Below are 21,081 nucleotides of genomic sequence, written 5' to 3' on the forward strand. Positions count from 1 at the left end.
CCAGTGTGTGATGGCAGAACATGTACAAATGTACAAAAATGCACAACTATATACAGAATATATGGTTATATATCCATAAGGGCCACACTGGTAGACGCAGATGTCTGTAAAAGGCAGGACAGATTAAGTGCTTCATTCAGGCCTAAAGGCTGTTCATTCACACTGCAGGAGTTTAGTTTCCAGATCTGTATGTCTGCAGTGAGGATTAACTACATCAGTGCCACAGAAACTGAGAGTGCAGTCGCTAGATGTTTCCTCCTGGAAGTGTCTCGCTACAGAGGATAAAAATGAACTTCTCAGAAAACTCGTTGGCAATAAAATGTTTCTCTTTATCTTCATTTAAAGTATAATCTTTCACAATGTGCAAATGGGCCCTTTTTACATTTGTTAAACCTCTAACACATCCCAGTATGGTGTATAGGGTATACTGTGGGGATTATATGGAGAATCAAGCAATGTAAAACAGGAAACAGCAGATACTGAAACAGGACGGGATTAGACACTGAGTGTTGTTACATAACATTGGTTGAAGCAGGATTATCAGTGTTGGAATGTAACTACATTTATTTAAGTTCTGCAGGCTATATAAGTACATTTCTGAGATACTTATACTTCCATTGAGTATTTCAATTTTCTGGTACTTTGTACTTCTGCTGTAGCTACAACATCTCATGGGTCTGACAGCTTTCGTAACTTCACAAATTAAGCTTTTTGTACACAAAACACATGAATATCTTATTAAATATGATGTTCGATATGAATTAAGTTCCCCAACAGTCTATTGACGAAATTATTGGGCACCTCCAGAGGCTCTCTCCAGGTTTATTCAAAGACAAGACAGTAACAGAGTAACAAGGAGCAGCTTGAATGGCAACTGTAAGACACCATTTTGTAAATCTCAATTTGGACAATCAGCATTTTCCAAAAAGGTCTGTCAACTCTGAAACACATTACCAACTGAAATCACCTGATTACAGATTTAAAATCCTTCACAACAGGTCAGGTGCTGCTGGTTAAAAGCAAATTAGAGCTGTACTCACTCTGAGCTAAAGGTGTGGTATGTGTATTGTGGTTTATGTATTTCATTGTTCCTTCCATGTTTATAGTGTAATGTCAACCACATTATATGATGATGTTTTAAACTATATATTTTTTTGTAAGATTTTAGATCTACACGTAAAAGCCCAACTATGGACATGAAATTAGCAATAGCTGTAAAGTCTCTGCAACACATCAGTCCCACACTCTGTATTGGAACTATGTCAAATTACATTGTCCTTTTAAAATAAAATGAAATAAAATAAAATAAAAAAGACAAAATAAAATAGAATAAATAAATAAAACTATATTGATAATAGTTTAAGTCATTATTCTTGCAAAAAAAGGTAATAACATTTCATGGTTCCAAATGTGTGGATTTAGGTCTTTATTTATTTGTTTTTTTTTTTTTTAGATTTGTCTGCATCGAATGTTACTTTTTAATACTTAAAGTATATTTTCCCGATCAACAACTTAACTTAAACTTTCAATGCAGGACATTTGAATGTAACAGAGTATTTTTGCAGTGTGGTATTAGTACTTTTACGTATGAGTAAATTATTAGTAATTGTTATTATTATTAGTAGTAGTAGTAGTAGTAATTATTATTAGTACTTCTTCCAGCACCACCACCAGTTGTTATATAACATTATGGATTTAGTCCTACAATTATTAAAATTAATACTTATATTGTATTTTTGTATTTGCATTGCATCGCATTTTTTTCTGTGTAAACCACTCTATAAATCCGATTTATTGTTCTTTTTATTACTATTATTATCAGCAGTAGTAATAATACCTTGTTTGACTTGTTCGCGCAGCGTTCAGTTCACGTATTTTGTCCCACGCAGACTCCCGTACCAAAACAAGGGAGTAGCAACTTCCGGTATCAGGATGAATGATGTAGAACCAGACAAGAAATACATAAAATCTGCATCTATCTCGTTAACTAGCTGCAGGATAATTTCGTAAATCCCACAGTTATTTCCTAACAGAGTTATAATGTATTCAATTTTGAACGTATTTGTTTTTTTTCCGGTAAAATAGCCATGTTTTTACTGCTAACGAGGCTAGCTAGCTAGCAGCGGTGCTAACGTGAATGACAGGGATTGAAATGGTGCAGAACATGTTTCGGACCGGGTTTCTTGTTCGGGCCACGCACACACTGCTCACCTGGGTCATCACCCTCGTACTGTTCCTGCACAACACAGGTAAGTACATCCAGACTGGGACACCTTATCCGAAATACCCCCCTGACGACAGACCACCAGGGGCCAAAACAACAGGAACACCTGAGTAAACCTGGGCAGTAACGTCAGTCAATAGTAGAGTAGTCAGAGAATGGCAAGGCAAGGCAAGGCAAGTTTATTTGTAGAGCACAATTCGTACACAAAGTAATTCAAAGTGCTTTACAGAACAAGAAAATGCATTAAAATCACAATGCAAAATAAAAACATAAATAATCATTATAAAATGAACTTTAAAAGAGAAGAGTGCAGATAAGATCCTTTCAGTCATATGCACAGTGAAATAGAGCTGTTTTGAGTCTAGATTTGAACATTGTCAGAGTAGAGGCCTGTCTCACATCTTCAGAAAGACTGTTCCAGATTTTAGCTGCATAAAACTGGAATCCTGATTCCCCATGTTTAGTCCTGACTCTGGGCACCAGCAGGAGGCAGGTCCCTGAGGTCCTCAGAGTCCAAGATGGTTCATATGGCACTAACATGTCAGAGATGTACTTTGGTGCTAGGCCGTGGAGAGACTTGTACACAAGCAGAGCTGCTTTAAAGTCTATTCTCTGAGCCACAGGAAGCCAGTGTAGAGACCTGAGCACAGGATCCATGGCGTGTATCCAGACACTGTTGCCTCAGTGTTGTTTGGATAGTCCTAAAAACGTAAATGCCCAAAGTCCAAATGCCACATTACAGGTAAAAGTCCTGCATTCAAAACAGAACTCATGTAAAAGTATGTAGGTTTTACGTGCAAAATGGAGGCCTGCTTAAATGACAAGTGAAAGTAGTCATTGTGCAGTTAAATGCTCCCATTTCTATCTGTTGTCAGTGGATTAATATTACAGCTGCATTAAGCTTTGTGTTGATGCATCTTTCAGCTGATACAAGACGGTTTTTAAAGTTTATTTAGCTTCAGAAGAAGGAGACATTTCCCAGTACAAACGTTTAGCATCAACAGGAAGGGGGTGAAATACTCATCTGGAATGTAACTAAAGCTGACAGACAAATGTAGTCCAGTAAGAAAGCGCCATTTCCATACTAAAACAATAGGACCTTGGTCCCAAGGTGACCCAGAAAGAATTGCTTTAGCTCCATTCGGATAGTCCTGAAAAAACTCAAATACCTCCTCTGTATGCGCCCTAACTGGATATTGTTTATGACTAACATTAAACATCAACACATCTGGACATACATGGTTTTCACTGGACGGGAAGGGGATGAAAAACTGTAATCTGAAAAGTAACTAAAGCTGTCAGACAAATGTAGTCCAGTAAAAAAAGTACCATATTTCCCTCTGAGATGTAGTGGAGGAGAAGTATACGCTGCATAAAGTACAAGTACCCTGAATTTGGGAATCTGTACTTCAGTAAATGTATTCAGTTACATTCCACCTTTGTCTGAAACCCATGACGACAAACCAGCAGGGACCTAAAATGACAAGTACACAAGGCTACATCAGGATCTGCAGAGTAAATAGTAGAGTGGTATGGCTTGTTCCAGGGCGCTCTGTGTGGCTGCAGGTTCCCAGATGACCCAGAAAGATTTGCTGTAGCTCAGGTTGTTCCCAAAAACACACTCAAATACCTCCTCTTTATACAACCCACACTGGATATTATTTATGCTCCATGTTGTTTGAAACGTATGTAATGCCGTCACCAGCAGTGGAGGAAGTATTCAGATCCTTTACTAAGTACAAGGTATTCGCACGTCCAACTGTCTGAGATGCGTTTGAACAGAAAATCCTGCACACTGCTCATTTCAGAGGCGTGCACAAGTGTGAGGGAATTAATCAGCTGCGGGTGTGTTTCCCAGTAACTGGCAAGAGCCTGTGCACCATGTGTCACATATCCAAAAAATGAAAAGAACAAGGGTACAAGAAAAACACGCACACCTGTGAAATGGTTGGGGCAGTTTCTGTTTAAGCTCAATGTCGGAAATAATAGTGTTGAACACTAGTGTTACTACACTTGTAAAATGTGAAGCTGAGCAAGAGCAGTGTGCGGGATTTTCTGTTCAAAGACACAAGTTCCTGTATCGAAAATGTTCCTAGTTTCCTTGATAACGGCAAAAGCAGCAAATCCTCGCATGTGTGAAGCTGGAACCAAACATGCTTTTGTCATTTTTGCTCAAATTTCCCTGCTTAAAGGTTTAGCTTATCTAATACAACTGCTTTCACATTCAAACACCGAAAACACAGCAAGCAGCAAAGTGCAGCCTGCAGCAATCTGCCCTGCAATATCCATGGAAAGGAGCAATGGCTGCTCTGAGCTGCAGAGCGAAGTGCTGCCAAACTAAAAGCTGTGGATAGTTTAACTTTTAGGGGCAAATTATGGCCGGTGAACACAGTCCTGTTACTTCTGTGACATGTTGACCCCTGAAACACAAAAACATGCTTCGCAGCTGCAGAAAAACGTAGTTACTGCAGCAAGCCGCACTTCACTGCTGCTTCAAGTGTTTAAGAAAAACACTGCATGGCTCCCTTAATGTCATTATAAATGAGATTAGCATATTGTACAGCTTTAATGTTGTATTTTCCATGTCTGAAATACTTTAATGCAATTAAATACAAATTTTCTGACTGTTTTTCTAAATGAATGTTGTGTGGAAGCACATCCAAAATATCTTAACCTCAGAATCAAGCATTTGATATAAAACATATTTGGCTCCGTAAGTTTATCTCTGTTTTGTCTGTGTGTGTGTGTGTGTGTGTGTTTGCAGATTTGCGGAAGTGTGAGGAACGAGGGGAGCTGCTGCTGCCCATTCTGTTCTTCCTTGTGGTCGTGCTGTCGGTGCTCTTATACTTTGCTGTTTCTTTAATGGATCCTGGCTTTGTTCTAACTGACAATGTCAAGGTGAGAATAATTTAAACACAATCACGTTTATCATCATGTGTTTTCTGATAGTTTATCGCACTACAGTGGTCTATAAAACAGTATGTGCTCTTAAAGGTCCAGTGTGTAAGATTTAGGGGATGTAGTGGCATCTAGAGGTGAGGACTGCGGATTGCAACCAGCTGAAACTTCACCTGGTTTGAAGTCCTTTGGTGTTCATTGTTCGAGAGGTTTTTAGGAGGAGCAGAATCCACAAAGGTTTCTTTCTCTCCAAAACAAACAGACCAAGTGATTACATTTTACAAAAATACCAGACGGTATGTTTTCTACAATGGATCATCTTCGTTGTAAAGTTTGTGGAAATGTTCTTAATCACTAATAAATCTAGAAGCCTGTGAACTGTACCATAGAAAACATTCAGCAGTGATGATGACTACATGTGATTTTTCATAAACATGCTCAAACGTGCCAAAACATGAATGAACCGTGCTTTAAGTCAGGGCCACAGTTGACGCATGTGTATGTAAACGTGTGACCTACATCAGTCTGTGTTGTGTTCAGGGTTCAGATGAAGAAATGGAGTCAATGATTCCTCAGTCCTCAACCCCTCGGCTGCGTCGCTGTGGATACTGCCTGCTGCAGGTAACCAGCTGCTGCCAGCTGCCCACGCACACTCACTCTGTGTCCAACAGCATTCAAAGTTTAACATGAGTTTGTCATTGATGCGTGCGCAGAGTCACATATTTGCTTTTGTTTTCTGTCCAACTCTTGATGTATCTGTATCAGGTTTTTGTTCATTTATTTATGGGGCAATAATGCAACTTTGGCAGAATTACAGTCAGACAACATGTTCATATGTGGTGGAACATTTTGTCTCCTGGTTGCATGATGATTCAGATCAGTGCAATCAGTCAGGCTGTAGCAGAGAAAAAACATTCCAGTGTTTTGACATACTGCTTTTATCCAGTCATTACTGCTCTTCTCTGGAGAGGGGTTTTCAACAATAGTACATCTCTCTTTCTTTCTCTCTTTCTTCCTTTTTCAAGCAGCAGCCAATGAGAGCGAAGCACTGTCAGACGTGTAAGCGCTGCGTTCGTCGCTTCGACCACCACTGTCCCTGGATCGAGAACTGCGTGGGAGAGAGGAACCATCGTTGGTTCATCGTCTACCTGCTGGTGCAGCTGCTCGCTCTGCTCTGGGCGCTTCACATCGCTCTGTACGTCTGCTAAACACCCCAACCCCCTCAGTATCTGTGTTCTTTAAAGGTTCTCTATGACATTCAGAGCAATAATACAGCAGCACACCACTACTTGCTATTTACAGACATAGTGCTTAGCAGAGAATGAAGTCACACTACCTCTGTGTGTTGTAATCTGAGCTGTGGTAAGCCTGTTGCTGTATCCCACTATCTAGCTCGTAGCTGCCACTCTGCACTGCCTTCATATTGTGGTTAGCACTGATACTGGGATGGTGTTGTTGTGGAAGCATCGCGCCCGCCCTCTGGTTCCCCCCTGGTTAATACTGATACCTCTGTCAGCACTGTCGTCATTGTTTTGCAGCACTTTCAAAGCTAGCCACAAGAATAATTGGTGTAGTTTTTGTTTTCTTGAGTGACTAACACTGCCGTAACTCTGCTCGCCACCCCAAAAACACATGGACTTTTAAGGTAAACAAAGAAAACATGCCCCCTTCCGTCTGCTGAAATTTGATCTCTTTCACAAGTTATTGTCTCAAGCGAAGGAGATCAAGTATCTCGGGGCCTTGGTCACGAGTGAGGGTAAAATAGAGCATGAAATGGATCGGCGGTTTGGTGCATTGTCTGCAGTGATGCAGGCACTGCACTGGACCATCGTGGTGAAGAGAGCTGAACCAGAAGGTGATTTTTTTCGATATACTGGTCCATCTACGTCCGAACCCTCACCCATGGTCATGAGCTCTGTGTAGTGACTGAGGGAATGAGGTCGTGGGTACAAGCGGCCAAAATGAGTTTCTTTTGAAGGGTGTCTGCGCTCAGCCTTAGAGATAGGGTGAGGAGCACAGACATCCGGAGGGAGCTCAGAGTAGAGCCACTGCTCCTTCATGTTGAAAAGAGTCAGTTGAGGTGGTTCGGGCAGCTGATCAGGATCCTCCATGGCGCCTCCTGTTAGAGTGTTCCAGGCACATCCTACTAGTGGGAGGCCCTGGGGTAGACTCAGGACACACTGGAGGGATTACATATCTCGTCTGACCTGGGAACACCTCTGGATCCCCCAGGAGGAGCTGGAAAGTGTTGCTGGGGAGAGGGACGTCTGGGGTTCTTTGCTTGGCCTGCTGCCCTGTGAGACACTAGTGGCTCCGGTAGTAGTTGTCATATTGTGCATTATGGATGCAATACAAGCTGGATTTAGCGTCATGATGCTGTCAGCACAGGCTGCCAACGTACGCTACTTTTTAATTTACCAGAATAAATTTTAGTTCAGCGCTGGTTTGCATGAAATCAAACTGGGTTAAAGGGAAATTTCGGTTTATTTCAACCTGTCTCCTATCGTCCAAAATTTGTTTCAAGTGACTAGTGACATAAAAATAATAGTTAGCATGTTAGCCGTTAGCCTAGATACAGCCGGGGCGCATAGTAGCGTCAGACCTGTTAAAACGTAAGTGAACGGGCAACCTTCAAGTGCAAAGTTAGTCCACTAAACAAGCTTTTTTCCACAAAGACCGCCTCATATCGTTAGGATAAATGTCAGAGAACATATAGAAAACGACATGTAAACGTGTTGTCTTACCTTACCGGTGTGCTGCCATGTTTGTTTACCATTTAGCTCTGCTTTCCAAAGCGCAGCCGAAATATCGCAAGAACAAGCAGCGATCTCATACCGTGCCTGAAATCTCGCGAGCTCTAGATAAAGCCCAGCTGGATACTACTCCAGGTGGAGGTGTCTCGTCCTCGGTCACATCCAGACCTTGAAAATAAGGCTGCAACCGGTCCCATTCCTTGCAACAGAGGCATTCCTCTTCTGTGGGCACTGGGGCACAGCATTCACAGGTACACCACCAATCTCCAGAGCTACGCAGCCTTGCAGCAGCCATTCCTCCTCTCTCGTCCTCTACCTGTTGCACCTCTCTCTCTCCTCCTCCGTTCTTCAATTTCACAAAGCTCTTCGTCAGTGTATTCTGGCTCAAATAAATAAGGGCGGCCATCAAACTCTGCAAAATCAAATTCCTCCTCCACAAAGTCGAAGTTTGGCAAAAAGTCAGCCATTATTCTATAAATCTTTCATAAAATAAATGAATGAACTTTTCAGGCTACTGTCTGGTTCTGCCTTCCAGCTGTTGCTGCTTGTTCTCGCGAGATTTCAGGCACGGTATGAGATCGCTGCTTGTTCTCGTGATATTTCGGCCGCGCTTTGGAAAGCAGAGCTAGATGGTAAACAAACATGGCAGCACACCGGTAAGGTAAGACAACATGTTTACATGTCGTTTTCTATATGTTCTCTGACATTTATCCTAACGATATGAGGCGGTCTTTGTGGAAAAAAAGCTTGTTTAGTGGACTAACTTTGCACTTGAAGGTTGCCCGTTCAATTACGTTTTAACAGGTCTGACGCTACTATGCACCCCGGCTGTATCTAGGCTAACGGCTAACATGCTAACTATTATTTTTATGTCACTAGTCACTTGATAGAGACAGGTTGAAATAAACCAAAATTTCCCTTTAAGCTCATACATCTGACAGCCAAAACTGGAAACTGACCCAACTCTGTTATCTGCTAGCTGCCGGCTCAGCCACCTTCACATTGAGAACCATGTGCAGATAACTCATACACTCTGAATTACACAAAGAGCTCCTGTAATATAAATGTCTTTATCTGGTGGAGAACAGCCTTCTCATTGTGACTCAGTGAAAAATAAACTTGTAGTGCACTCTGATCTGCAGGTTAATCTCTACAACATCAGGCCATGTTAGGAGACATGTGAGTTTGAGAATACAAGTAGATTTACTGATATTCACTGTTTATATTTGGTAAACAGACACTTTAATGTGTTGCTCAAGTACAATCTCAAAGTTCATCCTCATTTTCGAAATCGATCCTGCAGAGATGAAGCATGTTGTAGCTCGTAGGTTTGGCTACACACACACATCAACTTGTATTTGGATTAAACCTTAATAAGTAGAGAAAGTGAGCAACTGTTATGTGCAAGAAAACTAAATGGAGAGACGTGAATGAAAAAGAAGGAACAGTGAAAGCTGATGGGTATCCAAACAAACTCCAGATAAAATATAGACAAGCTGAGTGAATGTGTGTGTAACAAGCAACACAAGATGATGCAAATGCTGCAAACTTTCCCCAGAAATCTGCAGTACAGCTTTAGGAGAGACGACCTCAAAGACCTGAAGAAGATTTTAAGGGGCTTAAAAGATCCCAGTTATGAGAAGGGCTCTGAAGCACATGTGTCTATAAAAAACATTTACTGTTGAAAATCAATTCTGGTAGCCAGTTAAGAGAAGCCAGCACAGAGGTGGTGTCTCTCTTTGTGGTGTCAGTGTGAAACCAAACAAGATGCAGCTGAGACAAGTGAGACGGACTAATATGAACATATAAGGAGTTACAGTCACAGTCCGGTGTTCAGGACTCCCACGAGGAATCACAAGATGATTAACAGGAGGGTGAAGCATTAAAAAGAAAAACATTACCTCAGTGCAAAGTTATTTTAATTGTCTCAGACATTCCTCTAACCTTTGCCCTCTCTGTTGTAAGTGACTCAATAATTTCAGGAACAAAGTTATTCATATAAAACGAGGAATGAGGAACATGTCACAGCTGGTAGACGTGATTCATCCGGTGATGAGGGGTCACAAGTGCTTTGTTTAGAGTCTGGATAGGAGGAGGCGTGATATCGGAAGTTGCCAGCAGCAGGACTTTAACATAAATGTGGGTCTTTCTTTGGCAGTTATGATATTGAAAGGTCAGCAGTCAAGCTAGCTCGGGCTAGGTACGGTAAATACACTGTAGGCTAGTGCAGCTAATTAAAACTTTAAAGATTAGTCAGGCTGAGTAGCTAACTAAAGATACTTTAACTTGCTAATTAGGACACAGCAGACTTTGTCTTCAGGAGGTTTGCTCAGCTGTCCTCTTGCTTTTTTTCAGAAATCAGAAACTGGTTTATTGGGGCGCCCACTAGCTCACCTGGTAGAGCAGGCGACCCATGCACAAAGGCTGTCTCTTTGTCACAGCGGCCAGGGGTTTGATTACCACCCACGGCCCTTTGCTACTCTGTCGGTTGCTGATATCTGTGGTTGTATCTTCTCTCTAGATCGGACTGTTTTTGAGGTGTGAAGTTTTGGTCTTGATGGTGCGCCGCTTCCTGTTGTAGTGACTCAAAAAGTTTGTGTCCAGCTTGGGAAGACTGGAAAAACTGTCTCAGCTTTGTTGGCTAATGTTTAACCCACCGTATAATCAAGGATGAAACAGTTTCTACCGATATACCGCCAACACATTGTCCATAAATGAAATCTAAATAATAATGACTGAATGTATGAATGGGTGTTAAATCTTCAGGACCAAACCTTAACATACACATACTTGCTGGGTGTTGCTTGGACACCCAGCCTGTCAGGCAAAGTTCAGGGCAAAGAACAACTCTTGAAATAATAAGAATATTTGTCATTAACCTTGGTGTTTATCCTCCAGGTCTGGCATCTCGCCCAGCATCACATGGGAGCTGTGGTTCAGAGTAAACGGGTTCCTGCTGGCGGCGCTGGCCTTCGTCAGTATCTTCTCCATGGTGGTGCTGCTGCTGCTGGGCTGCCACCTCTACCTGGTCTCCATCAACTGCACCACCTGGGAGTTCATGTCGCGTCACAGGATCTCGTACCTGAAGAACTGCGGAGACGAGGAGAACCCGTTTGACCGCGGCGTCCTCTGCAACCTGTGGGATTTCTTCTGCATCTGCAGGACGGTGGTGTGGGAGCAGACGTACAACGACAGAAGCACCACGCATTCTGTCTGACCTACAACCAGACGCCACGTCACTACCTACACCCGAGTCAGACGCTTCTTTCAGGGAGAGAAAATAATTTTCTTAACCTCAGTAGCAGAGATTTTTTTAATTTCCTTTTTGGGTAAAAGTTTACAACTGAATTGAACCACAAAATGTTTCCTAACTACCTGCTAAAGTTCACATACAGTGCTAACAAGGCATTAAGCAAATCACTGAGCTGGTTTAAGCCTAAGCTTTGTTTATACCAGCGCAAGACACCATGGCATGGGCCTCGGTAGATGGCATGCAAGCTATGAGCATGCACTGAGGTGTTAAAGCTCAATGTGCTGTTGGCTGCAATATGCTCCAAAACACTGGGTGACACACCAACAAAATATTCTGTGGATAAGCAAGAAGTCTTAACAGCGATCTCATGTGCCTCCACACCCTGCAATGAAATGTCTTTCCCAGGTGTGTTGGCTGTTTCCAAAAACATAAAGCCATTAGATGACTGTCCCTGTGGTCTCTCAGTGAAGAGTCGTTATTAGAGATCAGTAGAGATGTCAGTACAGGCCAATCTCCTTGGTCAGAACTGAAAAGCGAGGTGGGCTCCTAGTAACAGAAACTCAGAGGTGCATGACCAAACATCGTAACAACTTTTTAAGCCCTTGTGGTCGATGCACAAAGGATGATTATGTCATTTTCTGGCATGCAAAGGTCGCACCTGGGACACTAAGGCGAGTATGAAACACAAAACAAAAACACCCCGTCTGTTTTTCAGTCAGTTCACCACTTGACTGAAATAACTCAAAAACTTTTAGATGGGCTGCCATTAAATTTTGCACAATTGTTCATGTTCCTCAGAGGAAGAATCCTTTTTAGGGCTGTCCCCAAATCAGGATTTTTCAAAGTCAACTCACTTCAGAGTGAGTTGAGCCTGCACTGGAAGTTCTTTTTCAGAGTTGATGCGTTGCTTAGAAAACAAATATTTTAATTTATAGACATATTTAAAGATCGATTTTTCTCTGTGAGGATATTTTTACCTTCGTTGGACAATTTGACAGTGATGAGGTAGACAGGAAATGGTAGAAAAAGACTGGGCCATGACATGCAACAAAGGTAATAGTAACTGGACTGAACCGGCGACATTGCAGTTATGCGACACACCCAAACCACTTAGCTACCAAGGCTCTCTGCATATGTTTGTTATTGTAAACATTATTACTGCTGTTTTGTTTTCGATACAACTTAACTACAAATATGGTAAATATTTTATGCGCTCTGCTGTGCACTTAAGCCCTGTTTCCATCAAACACTTTCAGTATAGTACCTTTGGAACCCCCATCAGACATGGTACCTAGACCCAAGTGTTTCCACCACAAACAGTCCTCTGAAATGTGGGCAGGGTTGTTGTCACTCACTGCTCCGTCCAGCGCTCACTGTATTTCCTCCTTTAACTGTCAGCACCTAGTTTATCCACAGAACGAGGCTGCACACCAACATTCATCAATAAAAACTAAAAGTGATGGTCAAAGTTGTCACAGTGAAATTTAAGGTGTGCTGATGGATTCACGTCATCAACTCATGCATTGAGTAACATTACAAGTTAACGTTCCACCTTAAAAGTCACCGGCAGTCGGCCCAGTGAATGAAGTTATTTTTTCTCAGACTCCAGCTGCTGTGAGAGGCAGCAAAACATCCTTTCATTTTATAGTTACAGTTTACTAATAAAACTCTCCACAGTATGAACAGTGGTTACATGAGCCTCAAAACCAGACACAACTCAGCCCTGAGCAGAGTGAGCGTCCTGTACTGACCAATCAGACTGCAGTGTTCACAGCTCCACCTTTTAGTACCAGATCTGTGTGCTAGGTACCCCAACAGAGGGGGGACCAAACATGGGGACAGTACAGAACGGTTCCATTGGTACCATCCAGTGGAAACGGAAAAAAAGTACTGAACTGAACTGTACCGGTACTGCTCAGTGGAAATGGGGTTTTAGTGTCACTTCAGCACACTTGCAGAGCAGCCGCCATGTCCTACAACAGCCTACCCATTTTGTTTTACCTTTAAGACTCATGTTTTAAGCTTCTATTCATTATTGCGATGTGCAAAAATCAGATTTACACCCAGTCAGAAAATTAAAAAGTGTCCATCCTGCTCGTAGTTCAGTTAACAAAATCCAAGCGTATTTATAATCTAGGCTCAATCTGACCTGATTAAGAGTAAATAAGGCAAAGAATCGACATTATGTGCTCATTTTTGGTTCTTCACACTTTGATTCTGTGGACAAAAAAGGAAATGAGGTTTCACAATGAGTATTTGTCTGGTGGATGGTAATATTTGCAGATAATTCCTTAATATTTACTTAAACCCTGTGGACTGAAAAAATCTGAACTCTGGATTACAGACACCAGAGGCAACAAGACTAAACGGTGATATGGTGATAGTTGAATGCATTCAAATGTTTTGTTAAAATGAAGATGATTTGATTCAAACATTTGTTTCCTCAGGTCTGGTCACCACTTTCTCTTCTGTAAATGTTTCTGCTGTTGCCTGGTGAGAGTGGTGACCTCCGTATTACAACACTAACTGCCTTTACGTCTGGTTTGATTCATGTCTTGTGCCTTTGGTTTCATGTGACTGCTGTAAGTGATTATTTTTATTGTTAATAATGAACTATAAGATAATCTTCACACTGGGAGCCAAATATTTTACAAACATTTTTTTTACTGTATTTGTTCTGTTTGTATTTATTGACAACGAGAGTACATTAAAACACTGATGATATGCATATTGTTATAGAGTACATCTGTACAGAGTGACATTCTGAGTCAGGATGCTTCACATACATACAGTACATACATACATACATAAATACAGTACTGACACATAATAACATGTAATATTCAGCAGCATGAACTTAAAGTGCTACAGCAGCTAAATCAACACGGCTGGTTGTCCTGGTACATTTATTAGCTGACAATCTCGTATCCACAGCAGGTGGAAGGTTCAATGACTTGCTCGGGGACACTTCAGCAGGACACGTGGCTGTAAAGGGACACTGGCCCCTTTTTAATTTAACCCTTTCAGTTTCAGGACAGATTTTCTGTTAGTTTAAAGAGCAACTTAACACCTGTCACAGCTTGAACATGTCTTTCTTTATGTATGGAAGTAAATAAATGACAAAGGAACTGAGCGAACAGTAAATTTAAGACTTTTAAGGACATTTTTAATGCCACTTAAAGTGAAATTTAAGACCAAACTTGCAATGGATATGAACAATGTGCAGGGTCGCTAGCAAGACCTTAGTATAATGATGCCTGAACGACTCGAGAGGGCATTTATAGGGGCATTGCTCGTGACTTAAAAACATTTAGGAGCCATCCACTCTAAATTAAAAATGGTTTAATACTTTTTAAGGACCTGTGAGCATCCTGAGTTTCATTTGCAAATGACAACGAACCATGAGCACAACAGATGTTCTGGGTTTTTTTTCAAAGTTGCTCATTCTCACGTTTGGGAATCTGATACAGGAAAGGGATACCAGACGCAAAGATGGCACCCATGAGCTTGAATTAAAATGGCTCATCTTGCTCATTCATTCATTTCATTGATTCAGGCAGGGTTCACCCTGGACAGGTCACCAGACTATCACAGGGCTGACACATAGAGACAGACAACCATTCACACTCACACCTACGGACAATTTAGAGTCACTAATTAACCTGCATGTCTTTGGACTGTGGGAAGAAGCTGGAGTACCTGGATAAACCCACGCTGACACAGGGAGAACATGCAAACTCTGCACAGAAGGCCTGCCCCACCCCTGGGTTTGAACCAGGAACCCTCTTGCTGTGAGGCAACAGTGCAAACCACTGTACCACCGTGTTGCCAGTCATGTTTCATATATTTGCATGTCAGCATGACAGAGACATTTTACCAGTGTACAAGTAGTCATGACCCCTGCATGTGGATATGTGTGCATGGCTGAAGTTTTCTATTCACAGAAATGTCTGTGACCTCAATGTACTCAGGATCAGCCAAAACATTTGGAAAGCAAATTGAGACAGCAGACACAGAAAGAAGGGTTAGGTGCTCAAAACTGATCTTACTCTTATATGTTGACTTGCTTTTTCAGTCGTCCATCTTAGTTTTCAGTGTAATTGTTTAAACTGGAGGTCAAATGCTTGAGTCTGGCTACTAGCCTATCTGTTGCACAATCTCTTCAAATTACTACAAACAAGAAATTTGGCTTCAGTTCTAGTGCATTGCCTTGTACTCTGGGGGCATAGAGTATATGATAACACCACAAGTTATTTTTGGTCTGTATGACTATTGCCATGAACATGAAAGACTGAGACTCGATCAGTTAATACAATAATAAAATGAATATTTGCTCTTAAAAGTGGATTGTGTTAAGTTACTCTTTAAAGTCCAATATCTTAATATAGTGCCCGATAGCTCCCTCTCTGATGCTTTTAAACTCAGCTGTGAGTTTAAAAATATCAAAAAAATGAGCTGAGAGGAAATTCAACAAAATCAGGGCATTCATCTTAAAGCTTCGTCCCTGCCGCTCCTCTTTTTCCTCTTCTTTTATTGCACTGACATCATTAGAGCTCGAGTATCACAGAATATGATTTTGCTAAATTCAAAATACAGATATTTTCTGACTATTTATGGCTATATTAAATTCTCTATGGCTTCTCTTATATATATCGCTAGCATTTACAGGATCTCTAGTGCACAAGTTCACCACGGTGCCATGCACTTCTACTGTCGTAACAGAAAAAAAAAAAACAGGTGGAGACTGATATGTGTGAATGTGTCTTTGCTTTACGAGGGAATGACTTGACAAGTACGTGAAATATTTCCATGTTTTAAAAAAGGTCTGTAACCAGAAATTGGGTTAGCTTGTTTCATTTGTTTGGTCAAGGCAGTGGGCGAAGCCTGTCACAGTGATGCATAGAAACGGCAGCACGTACTGTACATAATTATTATAAATTAATATAATAAGCAAAGGCCACAAAGCAAGCTGAATCTGTCTCCGACACACGGGATGCTTGAAGAGGCTATCACTGAGTTTTAATGCCAATAAGTACATTTATAGTTTGCTAAAAATGGCAATAATGGCTGAAAAGCTGTGGTTTCAGTTGCTGCAGTTAGCATTAGTCAAGTCAGTTAACACATGTCAAGTCAGTTTCATCTAACATGTTAAAGGCTAACCGTTACGGTTTCAGTTGTTGCAGTTAGCATTAGTCAATTTTATCTAATGTGACAAATGCTAACTTTTGTGGTTTCAGTGGCAACAATTAGCATTAGCCAATTAAAATTTAGCATTTGTTAAGTAAATTTTATGTAGTGTAACTAACAGTTATGGTTTTAGTAGTAGCACTTAGCATTAGTCAAGTCAGTCTTATCTAACATGATTAATGCTAACTGCTATGGTTTCAGCAGTAGCGGTTAGCATTAACGTTAGTTAAGTAAGTTTTAGCTAATGTGACTAATGCTAACTGCTGTGGTTTCAGTAGCAGTAGTTAGCATTAGTCAAGTAAATTTTAGCTAATGTGACTTATGCTTACGATTATGGTTTCAGTAGTAACAGTCAGCATTAGTCAGTTAAATTTTATCTAACGTGATTAATGCTATTATGGTTTCAGCAGTAGCTGTTAGCATTATTCAAGTAAATTTTATCTAATGTTACTGATGCTAACTGTTATGGTTTCAGTATTAGCAGTTAGCACATGTCAAGTCAGTTTCATCTAACATGTTAAAGGCTAACCGTTATGGTTTCAGTTGTTGCGGTTAGCATGAGTCAATTTTATCTAATGTGACAAATGCTAACTTTTGTGGTTTCAGTGGCAACAATTAGCATTAGCCAATTAAAATAAAATTAAAATTTAGCATTTGTTAAGTAAATTTTATGTCGTGTAACTAATGCTAACAGTTATGGTTTTAGTAGTAGCAGTTAGCATTAGTCAAGTCAATCTTATCTAACATGATTAATGCCAACTGCTATGGTTTCAGCAGTAGCGATTAGCATTAACGTTAGTTAAGTAAGTTTTAGCTAACGTGACTAATGCTAACTGCTGTGGTTTCAGCAGTAGCGGTTAGCATTAGTCAAGTAAATTTTATCTACTGTGACTTATGCTTACTGCAGTGGTTTCAGTAACAGTTAGCACTTAGTCAGTTGTATTCTAGCATTAGCATAGCAACACCAGCAGAAACTTTGCTAAAGGAGGCAGCTTAGCTGGGTAGCTACCTAGCTTGTTTAGCTAGCACTAACAATTGGCTGAAATTATTAACAGTTTTGGAAAAGAGACTGTTAAAGCTCGACCCATCCTGTGTTTTGACACTAAAAATCAATATTTTATGATTTTGAAATAATCCAATAATATTAACTTTTTAAACATCTTGTGATTTTGTTGTTTGAAAGAAAATTAGTACAGCAACATTTTATTTATTGGCTGTGTTGTTGGTGATCTGCTTATCTGCACTATATTGCTGAGCCCTTCCAAAAATAACAGTACAATTACAACAATATAGTATCCAATATCCAAATTTAGTGAAGCTAATTATTTATTTTTATTAATTAATAATTTGTTTTTTGATAAGACTATCAGAGGTGTTAATGGGCTTCTGATTTGGACCTTTTATAGTGTTATTAAAGTAACTTTCCATCAAGTGTGTTTCAGTCAGTGTTGCTTTTATTCTATGTTCCTCTTTGTGCCTTTGTAGTTTTCCTATGTAATACAATGTCGTCATGATTTACGAGACATTTCCTCTTACCACGTTATGTAATCATGTCCTATTTGTGACTGATGCACCAGCAGCTGAGGCAACTAACACTGCTGAATACAAGTCAGTATTATGGTATCATTTTCAGAAAGGTATGACAATCATCATTTATACATTTATGAGGCAACATAAGGCAGTTTACAGACTTTTACAGAGTCCACGCAGTCAGTGCCTTAACTGCTGGTATATCAAGACAAATTTGGGGAAATGATGTAGTGCGGCAAGAGGAAAAGTGGCTGACATTATGACTTTACACACAATAAATGCAGGGGCTTACCAGTAGTGACTGAAAGTTGGGATATGTCTTGAACTTCAGCTTCAAAAATGACAATAGACTGACTCAACACCTCTCTTGACAGTCTTATCAAAAAATACTTGGCCAGAGCTTCAGGAAATGCACTGCAACTGTTAATAAAGATTTTGCTGTATTTTTGGGCATTTTGACAGGAACTGTAACGAGGGATAAAGACATGGAAGAAAGCAGTGACAATGGTTGAAACTCTTCAAGCATCCCGTATCTGTTCGTACACATCTCACCTGACCACATCTCATAGATAAACTCTTAATAGCAGGAGCAGGTGAGTTGTATTACTGCTGGGACAGTCAGAACAAAGCTCAACTCTCCACAGAGAATATAAAGGGTTATAATCACTTTCTTTTGCTCTGTTAAAAACAAAAAAAAAAAAAGATGCTGCCTGGTTTAGTTGATCCACGGTTGGCTGTCGATTAGATGGCGGTGAGAACAGTCAGCAAAATCAGCCATGGGATCATATGTAGAGTTCTTGTTGGAAAATGACTGAGCTGCAGAAATATCCAAGATGTTAGTTCATTTGGTGGTACTATATATCAAGACCAGGGTGGGCGACTTTATTTAGAAGGCTTGAAGGGCTGTTGATCAATGAAAATAGCTGAATCATTATTGGGCTGGGAGGTCAGATTTCTAGCTTTCAAAACTCTTAATTTGCCTCCAAATAAATCTGGGCTCTTTTGTGAAATATTTTGTGAATTATGCTTATTGACTTTCTTTAGATAAAAAGACTGATAACCCTCTCATGTCTGTATGATATGAAGCTACTGTCTTCGGTCAATTAGCTTAGCTTAGCTTAGCAGAAAGACTTGAAACGGGGGAAAAACTAGCAGGGCTGACTTACCTTTCAACAGAGCCAGGCTAGCTGTTTGCCCCTGTTTCCAGCAGGCCCCCAAGAAGTGCGCCAGGGTTTGACGCCAATTTTCATAGTGGCCAAACAGTGGTACTACAATTTCTGGGGTCCGTCACATGATGCCCTGCAGCTCAAAAAGACTATTTCCAATTGACTTACATTGGGAAAGAGACATCTGTAAATCAGTGGAAACATTCTTTTGAGTGCCACAACCCCCACAAAAATGACTCGCTTCACTATGAGGATTTGATCCATTTGGTCTGATAATATTTGGAAAGTCTAGAAGAGCCACAAGATGAAATTATTTTATCCCCATCCCCATTTAGCGGAGTGCTAAATTGGAAGCTATCCATTCAGCTGGCAGAAGTGAGTTGTTTGGCTGCACTGTAGTGTCTCTAGTGTACATGCTCTATGGGCCACACAGTGCTGAAGTAATGCCGAAGATCTCCAGATCAGTCGGGTTATTTCAAATGCGACAGATGAACCATTTTGGCTTCATGTGCCACTGAGCAACTCTCATAGAAAGGGACGGGCCCCGCTGCCAATGCTGTATCCAGTTCTGCTAATACATCCATGGTTCCCAGTCTTTGTGCTAAGCTAAGCTAAGCTAAGCTAACCAGTAGCCTCATATTTACTGGCATCAATCTTCTCATCTACCTTTTGGCAAGAAAGCGAACAAGACTATTTCCCAAAAGTGTTTCTATTATTTAATTTTTCAGTCTGTTTTCACACAAACATGGACTCCAACTAACTTTATTTTCCTTTCACTGAAATAGTTTGAAACTTTCTGAAATATGCTTATTTGCTCATTTTAGATGAAAACATCAATACGTTCTATATCTGTACGGTACATATGACGCTAACGCCAGCAGTCGATTAGCTTAGCTTATAGCTCAAAGCCTGGAAACACAGGAAAACAGCTAACGGGGCTGAGGGGCTGGTAGGTGGATTTATGTTTTCTTTGGACAGAGCCAGGCTAGCTGTTTGCCCATGTTTCCAGCCATTACGCTAAGCTAAGCTAACAATTTGCTAAGCATAGCTTCATATTGACCGTACAGATACCACCTGTATGATTTTAAATAAATAAGACCATTTCTACAATAAACTGTCAAAAGATATGACGACCAATGGTCATCGCAAGTTACCATGGTCTATAAGTGAGGTTAAAAAGTTCTTATGTCACATTTTTGGTTGTAATCTTCTTGTTTTGTGTTTGTAATTGATAAAGGACTTAAATGAAAATTGTTAGACTAATTTAACAGATACATTTTATGCCAATTGACCAATTTATTAATAATCTAACACAACACTAGACTAGAGATTAAAGTTTTAAAAAGTCTGTTTTCTTGCGAGTCCTGCTGCTAAACAGCTAAACCTTTAATGTTTTTAATCCAAAAAATATATATAAATAAAGTCACTACTCACTTGAATAATTTAACTTCCCAACAGTGGGGTTGGTTATACTGTAAATAAATAATGATGTTTGGTAAGTCTACTGAAGTGGACAAGCTTCCCAGCCACAAAATAAATGGAATCATTTTCCCACCCTGGTCCTTTGAGTTCGTCTTTCACCCGTGCAAGGCGCAGAAGTCGAAGTCTGCGAAGGCTTCCTGCTGCTCGGCAGAGAGGATGAAGGGTTTGGAGGGAGGCGACAGGATTGGCTGAAGTCGAGTGAACTCGCTGTCAAAGTTGCTGACGTCCATCGACTCTTTGATTGACGGCAGGAATGGAGGTTTTACTTTCTTGGCTAGGAGGGCTTCCCAGTCGATGGTCTGAAAGAGGTTAGAGGTTCAACAAGGTATTTGAACCTTACTTGAGTATTTCGGTTACATGACACTTTATACTTCTACTCCGCTACGTCTCAGAGGGAAATATTGTACTTTTCAGCAATCAATAATTTAGTGTTTATCACAGCTTTGACATGTCTTGGCAGGTTCAGTAAATGTGTATAATCAATACAAATCAATACCTCATTAGGCTGAGTCACAAGTGGTGGACATGGATCTTAACAAATACACAAAATTATTCTTTTACAGAGTAATACGTGATGTTTAAAGAAAG

The 21,081-nt window shown here is 40.5% G+C and overlaps 2 protein-coding genes across 2 annotated transcripts in view; one reads left to right on the top strand and one right to left on the bottom strand.

Annotated features, from left to right (window-relative positions):
* Positions 1–1,917: 1,917 nt before the first annotated feature.
* zdhhc12a (zinc finger DHHC-type palmitoyltransferase 12a) lies at positions 1,918–17,106 on the top strand. Its single transcript, XM_049578991.1, has 5 exons — positions 1,918–2,249; positions 4,989–5,122; positions 5,663–5,743; positions 6,151–6,317; positions 10,774–17,106. The coding sequence occupies exons 1-5, from the start codon at positions 2,138–2,140 to the stop codon at positions 11,090–11,092; spliced, it is 813 nt and encodes a 270-aa protein (XP_049434948.1). The 5' UTR covers positions 1,918–2,137; the 3' UTR covers positions 11,093–17,106.
* Positions 17,107–18,929: 1,823 nt separating this feature from the next.
* LOC125890388 (serine/threonine-protein kinase N2-like) overlaps positions 18,930–21,081 on the bottom strand; it is a 32,059-nt gene continuing 29,907 nt past the window's right edge. The window contains exon 20 of the mRNA XM_049578992.1: positions 18,930–20,792. Coding sequence (XP_049434949.1) covers positions 20,589–20,792 — 204 coding nt within the window. The 3' untranslated portion in view covers positions 18,930–20,588. The remainder of the gene's footprint in view (positions 20,793–21,081) is intronic.

Source organism: Epinephelus fuscoguttatus, linkage group LG6 (genome assembly GCF_011397635.1).
Source record: "Epinephelus fuscoguttatus linkage group LG6, E.fuscoguttatus.final_Chr_v1".
Lineage (NCBI taxonomy): Eukaryota > Metazoa > Chordata > Actinopteri > Perciformes > Serranidae > Epinephelus > Epinephelus fuscoguttatus.